General features: G+C 47.2%; 1 protein-coding gene across 12 annotated transcripts in view; it reads right to left on the bottom strand.

Moving 5' to 3' along the window:
- Positions 1-16,391, bottom strand: part of DEPDC5 (DEP domain containing 5, GATOR1 subcomplex subunit) — a 156,569-nt gene that overhangs the window by 5,792 nt on the left and 134,386 nt on the right. For 11 of the 12 annotated variants that reach the window (XR_004052681.1, XR_004052682.1, XM_030914912.1 and 8 more), the window contains 3 exons: positions 10,231-10,400; positions 6,657-6,828; positions 1,895-1,955 (listed from right to left, as the gene is read on the bottom strand). Coding sequence is in view for 10 of the 12 variants with exons in the window: in XM_030914912.1 (XP_030770772.1) it covers positions 1,895-1,955; positions 6,657-6,828; positions 10,231-10,400 (403 nt within the window). In the remaining 2 variants the exon portion in view is untranslated. Of the gene's footprint in view, positions 1-1,894; positions 1,956-6,656; positions 6,829-8,319; positions 8,540-10,230; positions 10,401-16,391 lie in introns of those variants that run through there. The other variant, XM_030914916.1, reaches the window with a different exon arrangement.

Here is a 16,391-nt window from a genome sequence, read left to right as displayed (position 1 = left end):
GTTTAGGCGTGGAAGGTAGGGGGTTTAGGTGTGGAAGGTGGGGGGTTTAGGTGTGGAAGGTGAGGGGAGAGTAGGTATGGAAGGTGGAGGTACAGAAGGTGGGGGTTTAGGCGTGGAAGGTAGGGGGTTTAGGTGTGGAAGGTGGGGGGTTTAGGTGTGGAAGGTGAGGGGAGAGTAGGTATGGAAGGTGGAGGTACAGAAGGTGGGGGTTTAGGTGTGGAAGGTAGGGGGTTTAGGTGAGGAGCACACTGCAGCAGGGTTTGTTACAATGAAGCAGAGGACTGGTCGGAAAACAGGTGAGGGTATCTGTAGTAGAAAAAGCAGGCTGAGGAGGAAAGGACAATAGCTCCTGGGAAGACATGACCAGAATCTGGACTGAGGAGGATGAGGAGGAGAATGAGGTGAAGGAAAAAAGGCGGATTTAACAAATAAAGGCCACGTTCTGAGTGATATCCCGCCAGCAGGGCAAGCAGAGTAAGAGCTACTTAGAAACTCGTGAGTTAGCAGGGTCCCCCCGGGTGATTGCTGTCTACTGAGGGCTCACGAGGTGCATCACCGGGCTCTCCAGAACATTAGAGAACTCGCCCGGCTTCCCCATGAGGGGTAAGAAAATGGAGGCTCACCAGTTCCAGAATTGCTCATGATTCCACAGCCAGATGCTGGTGGAGGTGGGAGTGGATAAGGCCCTTCTGCTTCCAGCATCAAGGCCCTTTCCCATTGACCACTGCACTCTCTACCTTCTGCCCCGAATCTGCACACCCACCATTAGTGGAAGGAGGAAATCAGCCACCTTGCCTTCATTCCACAGCCTTTGCTAAGCACCTGAGCTAGGTCTATGAAGGGGTAGACCTTAGATGAAGGTCTAAGGTAAGTTGGGGCCATAGTGGGTGTAATAGGCTAAATAGTCCTATGGCTGTATGAATGTATATGGGGGGTAGGGACTATAACAGCTGAAGACGCTTGAATAAGGAGATGACAGGACACTGGAGAAGGTGTAATGAGAGGATTACTGAAGCAAGAACAAGGGGCTTTGTTTTTACCATGACTACTAACATGAAGTGGCCATCAGATACCAGGCTGGTGATGTTTGGAGACAACACGGTCGGCTGGACTGGTCTAGAGGGAGACAGTGAAGTCTAGGACAGGCTTTTCCCTGGCACACATATTAGGTGCCAAGAAATATCTATTGACTCATCTATTGCTTTTTAACCATTCATCGTATTTTCTTTTTTTGTTGTTGTTTTTGAGACGGAGTCTTGCTCTGTTCTCTGTCGCCTAGGCTGGAGTGCAGTGGCGTGATCTTGGCTCACTGCAAGTTCTGCCTCCCAGGTTCACGCCATTCTCCTGCCTCAGCTTCCCGAGTAGTCGTACAGGCGCCCACCACCACGCCCAGCTAATTTTTTTGTATTTTTAGTAGAGACGGGGTTTCACCGTGTTGGCCAGGATGGTCTCGATCACCTGACCTCGTGATCCACCCACCTCGGCCTCCCGAAGTGCTGGGATTACAGGCGTGAGCCACCGCGCCCAGCCCATTCGTTGTATTTTCAAACTGCGTTGGGCTCTTGACACATTTTTTGATTTTTCATTTTATATTATCTTCTGAATAGCTTGGCCTAGGGTCTTGTTGGAGGCTAAGGAGAGAGTTCTATGTTCTCCACTCAACTGGAAGAAGAAAATAATGAGGACTGAAAAACAACAGCTATGGGAACCAGGGAGGCAGCGCTAATCTCAAAAACCAACGTTAAGAGTCCTGTTGGAGACAAGCGGTGAATTTACCATTGGTGGAAGAGATCCCTTTCTCTAGGAATAAAAAAAATGGGTTTCACTTTGGTAACTGCTATTCAAGATAAACACCGATTTCCTTCCCACTCTTCACACTTGTTAAGGGACAAACCTGTGTGCAATGGCTTCCTGGAAGAGGTGCATTCGATCCCAGTACGTTTCTGGTTCAAAGCCTGAAAGGAAAAGAAGAATAAATATTGGATTGCGATCACAAGGTTTGTAATTCTCTCTGGGCCAGTCTTCTGTACCCTTTACTACTCTTGGCAATCAGTCCCCTTGAGCCTAACCTTTGCTTCTCCATACTACGCCCTTTGGGAAAGATTTGCCTCCATCCTAAGGGTCAAAAAAAGGACAGCTGTGTGTTCACACCATCCCTTCCCCCAAGCTATAGCTGGGTCTAGGAAGGTGGAGTCCTCAGCAGCCAGTGTGAGCTACCAGAACTCAATATAAGGCTCATTCCAATGACTTCTTATACCCAAAGCTGAAAAGGAGTATATTAAAGTACAAACAGAAGATAAACTGTAAATGCATGCTAGTTGCCATGATCATACCACACTGCAGCCTTGAACTCCTGGGCTCAAGTGATCCTCCTACCTTAGTCTCCCAAGTATCTAGGACCACAGACATGCACCACTATGCCTAAATTTGTTTGTTTGTTTGTTTTTTTTTTTTGAAGCAGAGTATTGCTCTGTTGCCCAGGCTGGAGTTGCAGTGGTGCAATCTCGGCTCACTGCAACCTCCTCCTGCCAGGTTCAAGTGATTCTCATGCCTCAGCCTCCCGGGTAGCTGGGATTACAGGCACATGCCACCACACCAGGCTAATTTTTGTATTTTCAGTAGAGATGGGGTTTCAGCATGTTGGCCAGGCTGGTCTTGAACTCCTGACCTCAAGTGATCTGCCTGCCTTGGCCTCCCAAAGTGCTAGGATTACAGGCATGAGCCACTGTGCCCGGCCGCAACTAATTTTTAAATTTTTAAATTTTTAAATTTTTTTGTAGAGATGACATCTCACTATGTTGTAATAGCTAGTCTTAAACTCCTGGCCTCAAGTGATCCTCCTGCCTCAAGCTCCCAAAATGCTGGGATTACAGGCATGAGCCACTGTGTCTGGACCATATAAGCTACTTCTAAGGAACAACAACCACCCCCACTTTTTTTTTTTGAGACAAAGTTTTGCTCTTGTTGCCCAGGCTGGAGTGCAATGGCACCATTTCGGCTCACTGCAACCTCCGCCTCCTAGGCTCAAGCGATTCTCCTGCCTCAGCCTCCCGAGTAGCTGAGATTACAGGCATGTGCCACCACACCCAGCTAATTTTTGTGTTTTTAGTAAAGATGGGGTTTCGCCACGTTGACCAGGCTGGTCTCGAACTGCTGACCTCAGGTGATCCGCCTGCCTCGGCCTCCCAAAGTGCTGGGATTACAGGCATGAGACACTGTGCCCAGCCCACCTCCACTTTTTTGTATTACCAATCTTCTCACAAGAAAAGGCAAATATAAGCTCCATTTTGAGGGTAGGAAAATTGAAGCAAATAAATATAAAAATAAAAATTTGAGCTTGGTGTGGTGGCTCACACCTGTAATCCCAGCACTTAGGGAGGCTGAGGTGGGAGGATCACCAGAGGTCAGGAGTTTGAGACCAGCCTGGCCAACATGGTGAAACACTATCTCTTTTTTTTTTGAGAAGGAGTCTCACTCTGTCACCCAGGCTGGAGTGCAGTGGCCAGATCTCAGCTCACTGCAAGCTCCGCCTCCCAGGTTTACGCCATTCTCCTGCCTCAGCCTCCCGAGTAGCTGGGACTACAGGCGCCCGCCACCTCGCCCGGCTAGTTTTTTGTATTTTTTCAGTAGAGACGGGGTTTCACCGTGTTAACCAGGATGGTCTCGATCTCCTGACCTCGTGATCCGCCCGCCTCGGCCTCCCAAAGTGCTGGGATTACAGGCTTGAGCCACCGCGCCTGGCCGTGAAACACTATCTCTACCAAAAATACAAAAATTAGCCAGGCGTGGTGGCGCATGCCTGTAATCCCAGCTATTTGGGAGGCTGAGGCAGGAGAATTGCTTGAACCCAGGAGGCGGAGGTTGCAGTGAGCTGAGATTGAACCACTGCACTCCAGCCTGGGTGACAGAGCAAGACTCCATCTCAAAAAACTAAAATAAAGTAAAATAAAATAAAAATTTGGCCAGACGCAGTGGCTCACGCCTGTAATTCCAGCACTTTGGGAGGCCGAGGTGGATGGATCACGAGGTCAGGCGATCAAGACCATCCTGACTAACACGGTGAAATCCTGTCTCTACTAAAAATACGAAAAAAAATTAGCTGGGCATGGTGGTAGGCGCCTGTAGTACCAGCTATTCAAGAGGCTGAGGCAGAAGAATGGCATGAACCCCAGAGGCAGAGCTTGCAGTAAGCCAAGATTGCACCACTGCATTCCAGCCTGGGCGACCGAGCAAGACTCCGTCTCAAAAAATAAAAAATAAAAAAATAAAAATTTGAAGAGTGATTGGCTGGGGAGGACAGCAGAAAAGACAAGTCCCCTCCTCCATAACCCACTTCATTACTCCAGCCTCGTGCCTTCTGCAAGGCTGTTGCTGAGGACCAAGAGTGGACAGGGGAGGGAGGAGGGCCGGGGAAGTTTGGACGACCATAGCATGGGAGCCCAGGCTGCTCTGAGGAAGGAGGTGCTGAGGTCTGAAGTGGTAATTGCACAGCCATCTCAAAGAGCAGAGTGCCTGTGGTGCTTTTGTTAATCTTTCTACATTTGGAATTTTCTGCCCGTGATGGATTTGAGGATTTGGGGCAACTAAAGAGCAAAAAGCAGCCAGGCACGGTGGCTCACGCCTGTAATCCCAGCACTTTGGGAGGCCAAGGAGGGCGGATTACCTGAGGTCAGGAGTTCAAGACCTGCCTGGCCAACACAGTGAAACCCCATCTCTACAAAAATACAAAAAAAATTACCCAGGCATGATGGCGTGTGCCTGTAATCCCAGCTACTCAGGAGGCTGAGGCAGGAGAATCACTTGGATTGGGAAGTGGAGGTTGCAGTGAAACGACATCATGCCACTGTACTCCAGCCTGGGTGACAAAGCGAGACTCCGTCACACACACACACACACACACACACACACACACACACACACACACACGGCAAAAAGCAAAACAGACTTTGGCTTTAAACAGAAAATCCACACACAGCACATTCTTGTCAGATTTTTAAGATTTTGAATTTGCTGCTATAGGAAATGGCAAGAACGGGAAGAGAAGAGGCACAGAAGCAAGAAAATCGATTTTCAGATTCAAATCCTTATTCCTTTAAACTGGGACCCTTTCTGCAGCCGTAACCATGGCAACCAACAGAGGCTGCTGGTCTTGAAGACTGAGTTACAACTGGCAGGGAAAAACAACTTGCATGAAAATGTCCTCCAACGCCAGCCCTGTGGGCAACCCTGTGCTTTTATAGCAAAGGTGGAAAACCCCGAAAGAGCCTTTGGACAGTGTCGGGGGAAGATATCTCTGTCTCTTCAACATAATAAAAACAATAGTACCAGGAGCTGCTTGGCTTAAAACGGTCCCATATGAACACAATCATCTGGCATTTCAGGACTGCATAAATGATCCTCTGTCAGCCATACCACCGTGAGGTTAAACAAGAACGTGTGTGTTTCAAGGGGGCTTTGTAAGCTCTGTGTGTCCCACAATCTATAGCCTCCAGCAGGTAGTTCCTCTGTGGGGCTTGCTTGGGACCCCGATTATCACTTAGAACATTGTGTCTATAAAAAAATATCTTCCAAACTAAACAAAAAACACACAGATGGGCTTTTGGAAGAAAAGCTGTTTGCACCATGAGGGCAGCCTGTCACATGGAAATTGCAGGAATACTTAGCTTGGCCTAATCCACCTGGGGAGACCTCCTTATCTTTTGGGCCAGTTCCCTGCCACTGATCACGACACAGACTTACAAGGGCACAAGAAGAAAGCATCTCCCTTACGTCAATCGTTATTTCTTTCACAGTTCTAATCTTTATACCCGAGAAACCTCAGGGTTCCTGACGTATCAGCGTCAACCCTAGCTTTACGTTTTAAAAAAGATCATCTGTGAACTCATCGAAAGCTTTGTAGGAGCTATTTATACATGCATCCGCAACGAGCCCTTGGTGATAAAAAGCTATATGCTGTGTCAAGTGCAGCTTGTCTTTGATCTGTCCTAAACCTGCCCTCAGGGTTCTGGGGGTCTGGGGTGGAGCAGCAGGTCCAGGCTGACCCTGGGTATTCTCTTTCTGATTGACAACCTTTCCCAGAGGGAAGGGCTCTGATTTGGGTCCTGCTCTCATCCTCTGATCCTGCTTTGTCTTCCCTGAGATGCATGACTCGAGTCACATGCACTGTTCCAGAGGCTGATACGCCACAGCTTTGCAGAAAAGGATGCTGTTTCCTGTTTTGCTTTTCATGCCCTCCCTTTCCTGGCCTTTTTGCATGAAATAGCATATGCAAGTCTCCCGTGAGGTTTAATTCCCTGCAGCCCAAATCAGTTAGGCTGGAGCATATGAAAGGAGAGCGTGGGAGAACACCAGTGCTGCCTGTGATTCATAGAGTTTAGTGTCCTCTCCCACCCACCACTCTGCTCCAGGCAGCTCTTGACACTCTCATTTTAGGAATAAGGAATTCGAGACTCAGAGACATGAAATGATTTGTCCAGGGTTATCCAGCCACTAAGTCAAGAACCAGGATCCTTTAGAAAACCTTGATCCTTTTGGCCCCTTGTTGAAAGCTTCTCCCTTTTCCCTAGCCATGTTGACTGGATACCCAGAGTGGTGTCCTTGGTAGGGACGGGGTCTTACTGGTTGAGACAGAACCGCCAGAAGGGAGTATTTCTTACTATCAAACAGGTGCTCGCTGCCCTCCTTTAGCAAGCAGCTGATGTTGAGTGGGATGAAGAGCTGGGCACGAAGTGGGTCGCCATACAGGTAACTGGGCAGTGCAAAAGGCCCTTCCAAAACTGGGACCAACAAAAAGCCACAGGAGGTGGCTTTCCGATGCCAACCTTGGACCTGGCAGAAAGTACAAAAACAGACAATATCATCTGCAAGTTCTTTCAAACAAAAGAAAATACTTCCCAAGGAACAAACCCTCCAGAAAGGCAGCATGCACATTGATTGGCATGCTCATTTATTCATGTTTGCTGGCTGCAAATTGGTCCTGGACAGGCAAAAATGCAGTTTAACATCCTGACAAATACTAGAAAAACTGTGAGCTAAGCACACAGCTCCTCTTTACAGCCCAAACTTCTGCACTTTCGGTGTTTCTTTTAGAAAGAACAGTCTGCACAGAGTTGAAATCCTTCCTATTCTAGGGAATGTTGGAGAAAGGTCACAGGACAGAGGTTAAGTCCTTCTAATTTTGTCTTTTTTTTTTTTTTTTTTTTGAGACAGTCTTGCTCTGTTGCCCAGGCTGAAGTACAGTGGCCAGATCTCAGCTCACTGCAACCTCCACCTCCCAGGTTCAAGGAATTCTCCCGCCTGAGACTTCCGGGTAGCTGGGACTACAGGCGTGCACTACCATGTCCAGTTAATTTTTGTATTTTTAGTAGAGACGGGGTTTCACCAGTTGGCCAGGATGGTCTCGAACTCCTGACTCAGGTGATCTGCCGGCCTCAGTCTCCCAAATGCTAGGTTTATAGGCATGAGCCACTGCACCCAGCCTAATTTTGTACTTTACCAGGAACTTAAGTTCAAAGTAGCTGAGAGAAATGTGACGCAGGGTGGAAAATGACCATGGTGGCTTCTGATAATGGTAAACCCTGATCTGACAGAGTGAGAGCCACTGTCTGGCAGACTACCAAATCCTATCTGTCCAAAGATGAGAACAAAAGTTACCGGGGCAAAAAGATAAACCTACTATCAATAACATTTTCTTAGGGAACAGTGGCAATTTTCTAGATCTTGAGATACTCTTTTTAACCATAAAAATGATGTATGTTAAAAAATAAAAAAGTTGATTGATGTGGCTCTGGCATACAGATGATTTTTGTGTCAAGTATTATTTCCAAAAAAATACAGTTGGGACATAGCTTGACTTAAACAAATGATTATGTAAAAAATTAAAGGATAGCACCCTTATCTTTTCTCTCAGGAATGTTCATAACAAAAATAACAAAAAGAAGCCGAGATCTCCATTTGACCGAAATAATTCCTAAGGCTTGGTCAAAATCTAATTTTTAACAGATGGGGACACTGTCTTAAAACAATAATTAACTTACATACACTAAAGTTTTAAAAGCTTAGTAAAATAATGATAAAGAGAGCTTTCAGTGGGTTTTACACGAACAGATGTGAAAAGTGTACTTTATGGAGACAGTTGCTAAATTCCTCTAAGGAAATGAACACTGTCTCTCCTGCCCAACTGTAACTATGTGTGTGTGTCTATGAATGCTGTGGTCATGCTGTTTTGGGATATGCTTATCTAGTAGGGCCAGCAAGGAGAGTGCTTATGCCTACTGGGTCAGAGAGCTAGTTTTACCTGAAAGAAGTGGTCACGCTGGTATCAGTGAGCTGGGGAAGGGCTAGTGTCCTCTGTGAGCTGAGCAGAATGAGTAGTGGGCTGTCTTTTTTTATTTGGACCTTAAGGATGTTCCCCAGATGGGAGTCTTTCCAAGGGAGGGGTCCTTGAAGATGCTAGCGCCATGTGGAGGCAGACAGAGACCCAGACAAATTGCTTTCCCAGGATACCATGTTTTGTGGGATAAAACTTAGCCTATGAGCTCTGGACAAAAAAAAAAAATATATATATATATATATATAAAACCTGCTGGCCCATGCTGTACTAATTTCTCTTTGCTTATCTCCTCACTTTTAGTAAACTCTTTTTGAACTTCCCAGTTGTTCTCTGCTATATGAAAAGATGGCTGGGCTGGTGTTGAGAGAAGTGAGATTCAGTAGAAGCCACAGAAGAATATTCTTTTTGGCTATATTGGAGAGTGTATAAAAAGGAGTGGCAGACTACAAAGATGGTTAAGGAGCGCTCCTGGAAGATACTGACAACTTGGCTAAGGAGTGAGCACTGAGATGGGGGATGGTCAGGGATGGCTTCTTAGTGTAGGAGCAATGAATGGCCTGATTAGAGATGCAGGCCAGGATGAAACAGAAGGAAAAAGGACAGGCAGGAAGGCCAGTTAAAACAGGGCTTCTCAACCTTGGCACTTGTGACATCTTGGGCTGGTTATTCTTTGTTGTGGGGGCTGCCCTGAGCATTACAGGATGGTGAGCAGCATTGCTGGTCTCTACCCACTAGACGCCAGTAGCACCCACCCTGTCCTCACCCCTTTCTTTTTCTTTTTCTTTTTTCAAGATGAAGTCTCGCTCTGTCACCCAGGCTGGAGTGCAGTAGCACGATCTCAGCCCACTACAACCTCTATCTCCCAGGTTCAAGTGATTTTTGTGCCTCAGCTTCTTGAGTAGCTGGGACTACAGGCGTGCACTACCATGCCTGGGTAATTTTTACGTTTTCAGAAGAGACAGGGTTTCACCATGTTGGCCAGGCTAGTCTCTAACTCCTGACCTTGAGTGATCTGCCCGCCTCGGCCTCCCAAGGTGTGAGCCACTGTGCCCAGCCACCCCCTTCTATCTTCAGATATTGCCAAATGATCCCGGATGGCAAAATCGCCCCAGGTAAAGAACCACTGAGTTCAAAGCAGTGATGTTTATTAACAGGGGACTGGTTAACTATGGTGTAAACAAATAATAGAATACTCTCCAGCCCTTAAAAACAATGAAGCAAAACAAAAACAAACAAAAATCCCAATAACAATAATAAAAAAAATTCCAAGGCAGATTTATTTATACTGACAAGGAACACATAGGTGATAGAAAAAATGCAATGTAAGTAGTATGTATCCAATGCTACCGTCTCTGTTGAAAAAAAAAGTAACATGATTTTGTCCATGCTTAGAATCTCTCTGGAAATGTACTCAACAAAGCGGTAGTGGTGGCTGCTTTTAGATGAAAGTCCCAGGGAATGAAAGTGGGAAACAGACTTACTTTTCACTCTAAACCAGTGATTCTCAACAGGAAGCAATACTCCCCCTTCCTGGGACAGCATTATGGCAATATCTGGAGACATTCTGATTACCACACCTGGGGCTTGCTACTAGCATTTAGTGGGTAGAGGCTAGGGTTGTTGCTCAATTTCCTATAAGATGTAGGACTCCCCCACAGAGAATTAGCTGGCCTCAGATGTCAACAGTGCCAAGGCTAAGAAACCCTGATTCTACCCTTTTTGATCACTTGAAATTTTCACTATGTTTAAATTTTTTAAAAAGGTTACTCCAGTAGTCCTAATGAATGGTAATAAGAGCCTGAACTAAAAAATTACAGTGACATGAATCTCTATCAAGCATCTCCATGCCCCACTGTGAGGTGAGCCAAAGGCCCGACGACATGCATGAAGGTTCTCACCATCTCAAAGAGTACTGCTGCGGTCACCGCCATCCAGTGCAGCTTGATCTCAAAGGCTGCATTCAGAGAAAAGTTGCCATGGTAATAACAGCTGCACCACTCCAGCCGGTCTGTGCGGTTGTTCACGTCAACATCCAGGGTCACAGTCCTCTGCTCTGGGACAGTGGCAGCTATGTCAGCACACAGGAGGGGCCCCAAGAGAGCGAGAAAAGGAGTGGGATGAAGAACAAACAACTAAGTATCCAGATATGAAACTATATACAAGATGCTATTGCATGTATAGCATGTATAATGCCTAAAAGAAAACTGCAGATTCTAGAAGTTTCCTGGAAATCATCTAGACTAGAGATTGGAAAACTTTCTGTAAAAGGCCCCATTATAAATATTTCACATTTTGTGAGACATATGGTTTCTGTTGCAACTACTCAACTCTGCTATTGTAGTGCAAAAGCAGCCACGAACGTTACATAATGAATGTGGCTTGGCTATATTCCAATAAAACTTTATAAAAGCAGACTGAGTTTTAGGGCGGTTATTATGATATTATAATGTTAGACATGTGTCACTGTACATTTGTCCAAACCTATAGAATATACACCACCAGCCAGGCACAGTGGCTCACACCTGTAATCCCAGCACTTTGGGAGGCCGAGGTGAGCGGATCATGAGATCAAGAGATCGAGACCATCCTGGCCAACATGGTGAAACCCTGTCTCTACTAAAAATACAAAAATTAGCTGGGTGTGGTGGCGCGCACCTGTGGTCCCAACTACTCAGGAGGCTGAGGCAGGATAATCGCTTGAATTTGGGAGGCAGAGGTTGCAGTGAGCTGAGATCGCACCATTGCACTCCAGCCTGGCGACAGAGCAAGACTCCATCTCAAAAAAAAAAAAAAAAAAAAAAAAAAAAAAGGAATATACAACACCAAGAGTGAACCCTGAAATCCTGAAATGTAAACCATAGACTCTGGGTGATAATGATGTCAATGTAGGTTTATGGATTGTACCTTGTAAAAATGGACTACTCCGTCTGGGGATGTTGATAGTAGGGGCAGCAGGTTGTGGGAGTGGAGGTCAAACGGTGTATAGTAATTTTCTTTTTCTTTTTTAAGAGATGGAGTCTCATTCTGTCACCCAGGCTGGAGTGCAGTAGTATGATCTTGGCTCACTGCAACCTCTGCCTCCCAGGCTCAAGTGATTCTCTTGCTTCAGTCTCCCAAGTAGCTGGGATTACAGGTGTGTGCCACCACACCCGGCTAATTTTTGTACGTTTAGTATAGATGGGGTTTTGCCATGTTGGCCAGGCTGGTCTCAAACTCATGACCTCAGGTGATCCACCTGCCTCGGCCTCCCAAAGTGCTGGGATTACAGGTTTGAACCACCATGCCGGCCAGATGTATAGGAACTTTCTATTAGATTCTGCTATGAACCGAAAACTCCTCTAAAAGAAATAGTCAATTATAAACGAACAAAAGGTGAGCCAGACTTGGCTGCTTAAGTCATAGTTTACTTCTCCCTAAGTAATCCAACCCCTTCATTTACAGATGAGGACACGGCAGCCCAGGGAGGGAAGATGCCTTGGTCAAGATCATGGAATCAGAACCTCAGCCAGGCTAACCCCCAGATCTTTTTATTTCAGTGCCTATGAAAAAAAACCACAATAGGCAAACAGGCCAGACCACCAGTGACAAGTCTTGCTTTTCAGGTTTCAACCCAGGAAGACAGTAGTTCTACAATCTTTTCTCAAGAAATGAAACCTTATACTGAAGCTTAACACCCCGTCCCATCATTGACATGTTGCTCCAGGATGCTGGGTGAGTACCAAGCTTACTCATCCTATCTGAGACTTCTGCTCAGAAATCCTACTCAACTCAAGATAGGATGTTTTAGAGACGTGTCAGACAATCAAGTTCCTGACCAGGCTAAAGCCCTAAAATAGGCTTAAGAATTATCAAAGCTAAACTGAGATAATCTGAATCTCATCTTGAGCTGAAGACCAGAAGTCAAAAGAGGGTTTTGCCAGCCTGCAGAAGGAGAAGGTTTTGGAAACGAGGATATTACTATAGAAACTGTCAAGAGAGGGAATCAGCTCATGCCTTAGTCCCAGCACTTTTGGAGGCCAAGTGGGAGGATTGTTTGAGCCGAAGAGTTCATGACCAGCCTAGGCAACACAGAGACACCTTGTCTCTACAAAACCAACCAAAAAAACTAGCCGGGCATGATGGTGTGCACCTGCAGTCCCAGCTACTTGGGAAGCTCAGGTAGAAAGACTGCTTGAGCCCAGGAGTTTGAGGTTGTAGTGAGCTAGGATCACACCACTGCACTCCAGTCTGGGCAACAGAGTAAGATCCTATCTCTCTCTCTCTCTTTTTTTTTTTTTTTTGAGAGAGAGTCTTGTTCTGTCACCCAGGCTGAAATGCAATGGAGTGATCTCGGCTCACTGCAACCTCCACCCTCCTGGGTTCAAGCGATTCTCTTACCTCAGCCTCCTGAGTAGCTGGGACTACAGGTGCCCGCCACCATGCCCAGCTAATGTTTGCATTTTTAGTAGAGACGGGGTTTCACCACGTTGGTCAGGCTGGTCTCGAACTCCTGACCTCGTGATCCACCGACCTTGTGATCCACCCGCCTTGGCCTCCCAAAGTGCTGGGATTACAGGCGTGAGCCACTGCGCATGGCCGACCCTATCTCTTAAAAAAAAACAACCTGTCAAGAGAGCCTCCAAAACTAAAATAATGATGCAAAGGTGACAATACCTGAGGCATTTTCCACAAGCAGTAACTCTAACCAAGAAGTAAGTGCAGCAAACAGGCTGAGACTGTGCACATGCCTCTGTGACGTATGGCGTGTCCACTCACTTGGTGGGGACTAAGCACACGCCTAGGTGACAGGCAGTTTGTCTGTTCCTGGGCTGGTAGTATTTTCTTTGTTTTTCTTTTCTTTTTTTTTTTTTTTTTTGAGGCGGAGTCTGGCTCTGTTGCCCGGACTGGAGTGCAGTGGCCGGATCTCAGCTCACTGCAAGCTCCGCCTCCTGGGTTTATGCCATTCTCCTGCCTCAGCCTCCCTAGTAGCTAGGACTACAGGCGCCCGCCACCTCGCCCGGCTAGTTTTTGTATTTTTAGTAGAGACGGGGTTTCACCGTGTTAGCCAGGATGGTCTCGATCTCCTGACCTCGTGATCCGCCCGTCTCAGCCTCCCAAAGTGCTGGGATTACAGGCTTGAGCCACCGCGCCTGGCCTTCTTTGTTTTTCTTTATTTGCTTGATGACCAGAGACGAGTAGCATTTTCAACAGAATAAATGGCAGAACTACTGTTTTTCTGACACCTGGACAATTAATTGCTTAGTGTCAGAAGGTTTGCTGACTGCAAATGTTCCAAATTCAATTTTCCCCAATTCTGCCAAACTATATTCATTCATGTTTTATCAGACATTCAACAAATATTTATTGCAAGTAACTATGTATTAGGTACCATTCTAGGTGCTGGGAGAGCCAGTGAATGACACTAAATTCATCACACAGCTTAAGTTTTTGTGGAGGTAGAAAAACACAGGCTGGGAGGGGTGGCTCATGCCTGTAATCCCAGCATTTTGGGAGGCCCAGACAGGTGGATCATTTGAGGTTAGGAGTTCGAGACCAGCCTGGCCAACATAGTGAAATCCCGTCTCTACTAAAAATACAAAAACTAGCTGGGTGTAGTGGCGGGCGCCTGTAGTCCCAGCTATCGGGAGGCTGAGGCTGGAGAACTGCTTGAACCCCAGAGACGGAGGTTGCAGTGAACCCAGGAGATGGAGGTTGCAGTGAGCCAAGATCATGCCACTGTACTCCAGCCTGGGTGACAGAGTGAGACTCTGTCTCAAAACACACTAATTGTACAAACACACACAATGTCAGGTAGTGGCAAGAGCAAAGGAGATGAAGTAGGAAAAGGGGCCCCGAGTGTGTGGTGTGGGGTCAGGGAAGGGCTCACTCACATATGATTTTTGGACAAGAGACTTGAAGCAAGTGAGGGAGGGAGACCTGAGGGCATCTTGGGGAAACAATGCCCCAGGCAGAAGGAAAGCACTGGAAGCAGAGATGTGTGTGGCATGTTCCCAGACACCAGACACAGATGGAAGCCAGCGTGGTGCAGCAGAGTGCACAGGAGGTGGACAAGGGACGAGACAGAGAATGAGGGGACCGGCCGGGCGCGGTGGCTCAAGCCTGTAATCCCAGCACTTTGGGAGGCCGAGACGGGCGGATCATGAGGTTAGGAGATCGAGACCATCCTGGCTAATACGGTGAAACCCTGTCTCTACTTAAAAATACAAAAAACTAGCCGGGCGACGAGGCGGGCGCCTGTAGTCCCAGCTACTTGGGAGGCTGAGGCAGGAGAATGGCGTAAACCCGGGAGGCGGAGCTTGCAGTGAGCTGAGATCCGGCCACTGCACTCCAGCCTGGGTGGCAGAGCAAGACTCTGTCTCAAAAAAAAAAAAAAAAAAAGAGAGAGAGAATGAGGGGACCACATCCTGGGGGCCTGTGGGCTGCTGAAAACTCTGGCTTTGGTTTCGAGTGAGCTGGGGCCACAAGAGGATCCTGCCCAGTGGGGGAACACCACCTCACTTCCATTTGAAGAGGTCTCTCTGGCTCCTGTGTGCAAAGCAGTTTATAAGGAGCAGAGGCAGAATCCAGGAGGCCAGTGCAGAGGTGACAGCAGCAATGCAGACAGGAGATGAAGGTGGCTTGAACCAGGATCATAGAGGAGACAGTAAGGAATGGTTAATCCTGAATCAATATTGAAGGTAACTAAAAGGAAAACTGAATTTGCTGATGGGCTGGATGTAGAGCAGGAAAGAAAGAGCATGATAAGGCAACTGAGTTTTTCTACCTAAGTGACTAGAATGAGAAGGCAAGACTAAGGTGTTGTGGGGAAACAGCAAGGTTGGCTGGTTCTGAACACTGTACATCCAGTCCTCTAAGTGACCATGTCAAGTAGGTAGCTGGAGGGATGAGTCTCAAATTGGAGACATGGTCTGAGATGGAGACAGAAATCTGGGAGTGACCAGATCTTGGGGTGATAAAGGCCACAGGATTGATGAGACACTTTGGGGGTATGGAGATGAGGCCTGTATGCTGTAATATTAAAAATATTAGGTTGCTGAAGAGAAACCAGCAAAGGAAACTGATTTTAAAACGAACGAGGAGAGCCAAAGGAGCAGTGTCTCGAGAGCCAAGCAAGGTAAGGGTTTAAAGGAGGAGTCAGAGATCATTTGACAAATGCTGTCACAGGGCAAGGAGGACCAGGACTAAGGACTGGCACAGGCTAAACAACATGGGCTCCCTGCATCAGGAAGGCTGTCCAGTGGAGGGAATGGACAGAAACCCGATTTGAGTTTTGCTTTGCCAGCAGGAGAGAGTGTGTGCTTGCCACAGATTGACGGGGATGCTTTAGCAGAGAGGGGATGACTGCCAAAGTGCTACGCTGAGTACCGCGAGGGCTGGGGTCTTGTGTGCAGGTAGAGATGCTGCGTTAGGGGGAGGCAGAGGAGTGGGGACAGACACAGCTACTGCGTGAGGGCAGATGGCAGGTGGGAGTTTTCTTTTGACCGCTTCAGTTTTCACAGTGACACAAGATGCTGATGATGAGGGTGGGGAGCAGGGCTCAAAGCTGTGTAATGAGGTTTGGTGGCTCAAAGCTATGATTACATAAAGTGAGATGTGAGTGGGAGATGGAGAAAATGAAAGCAAGATCAATTGGTTATAGGTCCTGGTGGGACAACAGTGAAAGAACTGTTGAAGCCAGGACTGGAGAGAGTACACTGGGAAGACCAGCAGGGACAGCACAGAGGGGACAAAAGGGCACACCCAGAGAGCTGTGGTTCTGTAGCAAGGGCCTGGGACCTGAGTGTCCCTCATCACTGAGGGCAGGAGCCACTCCTGGAACTGGGCTATTGTGCAAATCATCCGAAGTCCTGACAGGCTTTGACTTTTGTCTCCTTGGGCTGAAATGCAGTATGCTTGGCGCTCAGGCTTCAGGGCTAGGCAGTCCTAAGAATAAACTCCAGCTCTAGCACTTAGTGGCTGCAGAGCCTTGGGCAAATTACTTTACCTCTCTGAGCCTCACAGTTTCCTAAACTCTAAAGCATAAATTGTAGTACCCATCAGGAGACTGAGGTAAAGATTA

The sequence above is a fragment of the Rhinopithecus roxellana genome, chromosome 13 (genome assembly GCF_007565055.1).
Source record: "Rhinopithecus roxellana isolate Shanxi Qingling chromosome 13, ASM756505v1, whole genome shotgun sequence".
Lineage (NCBI taxonomy): Eukaryota > Metazoa > Chordata > Mammalia > Primates > Cercopithecidae > Rhinopithecus > Rhinopithecus roxellana.
This window is presented reverse-complemented; position numbering and strand designations above follow the sequence as displayed.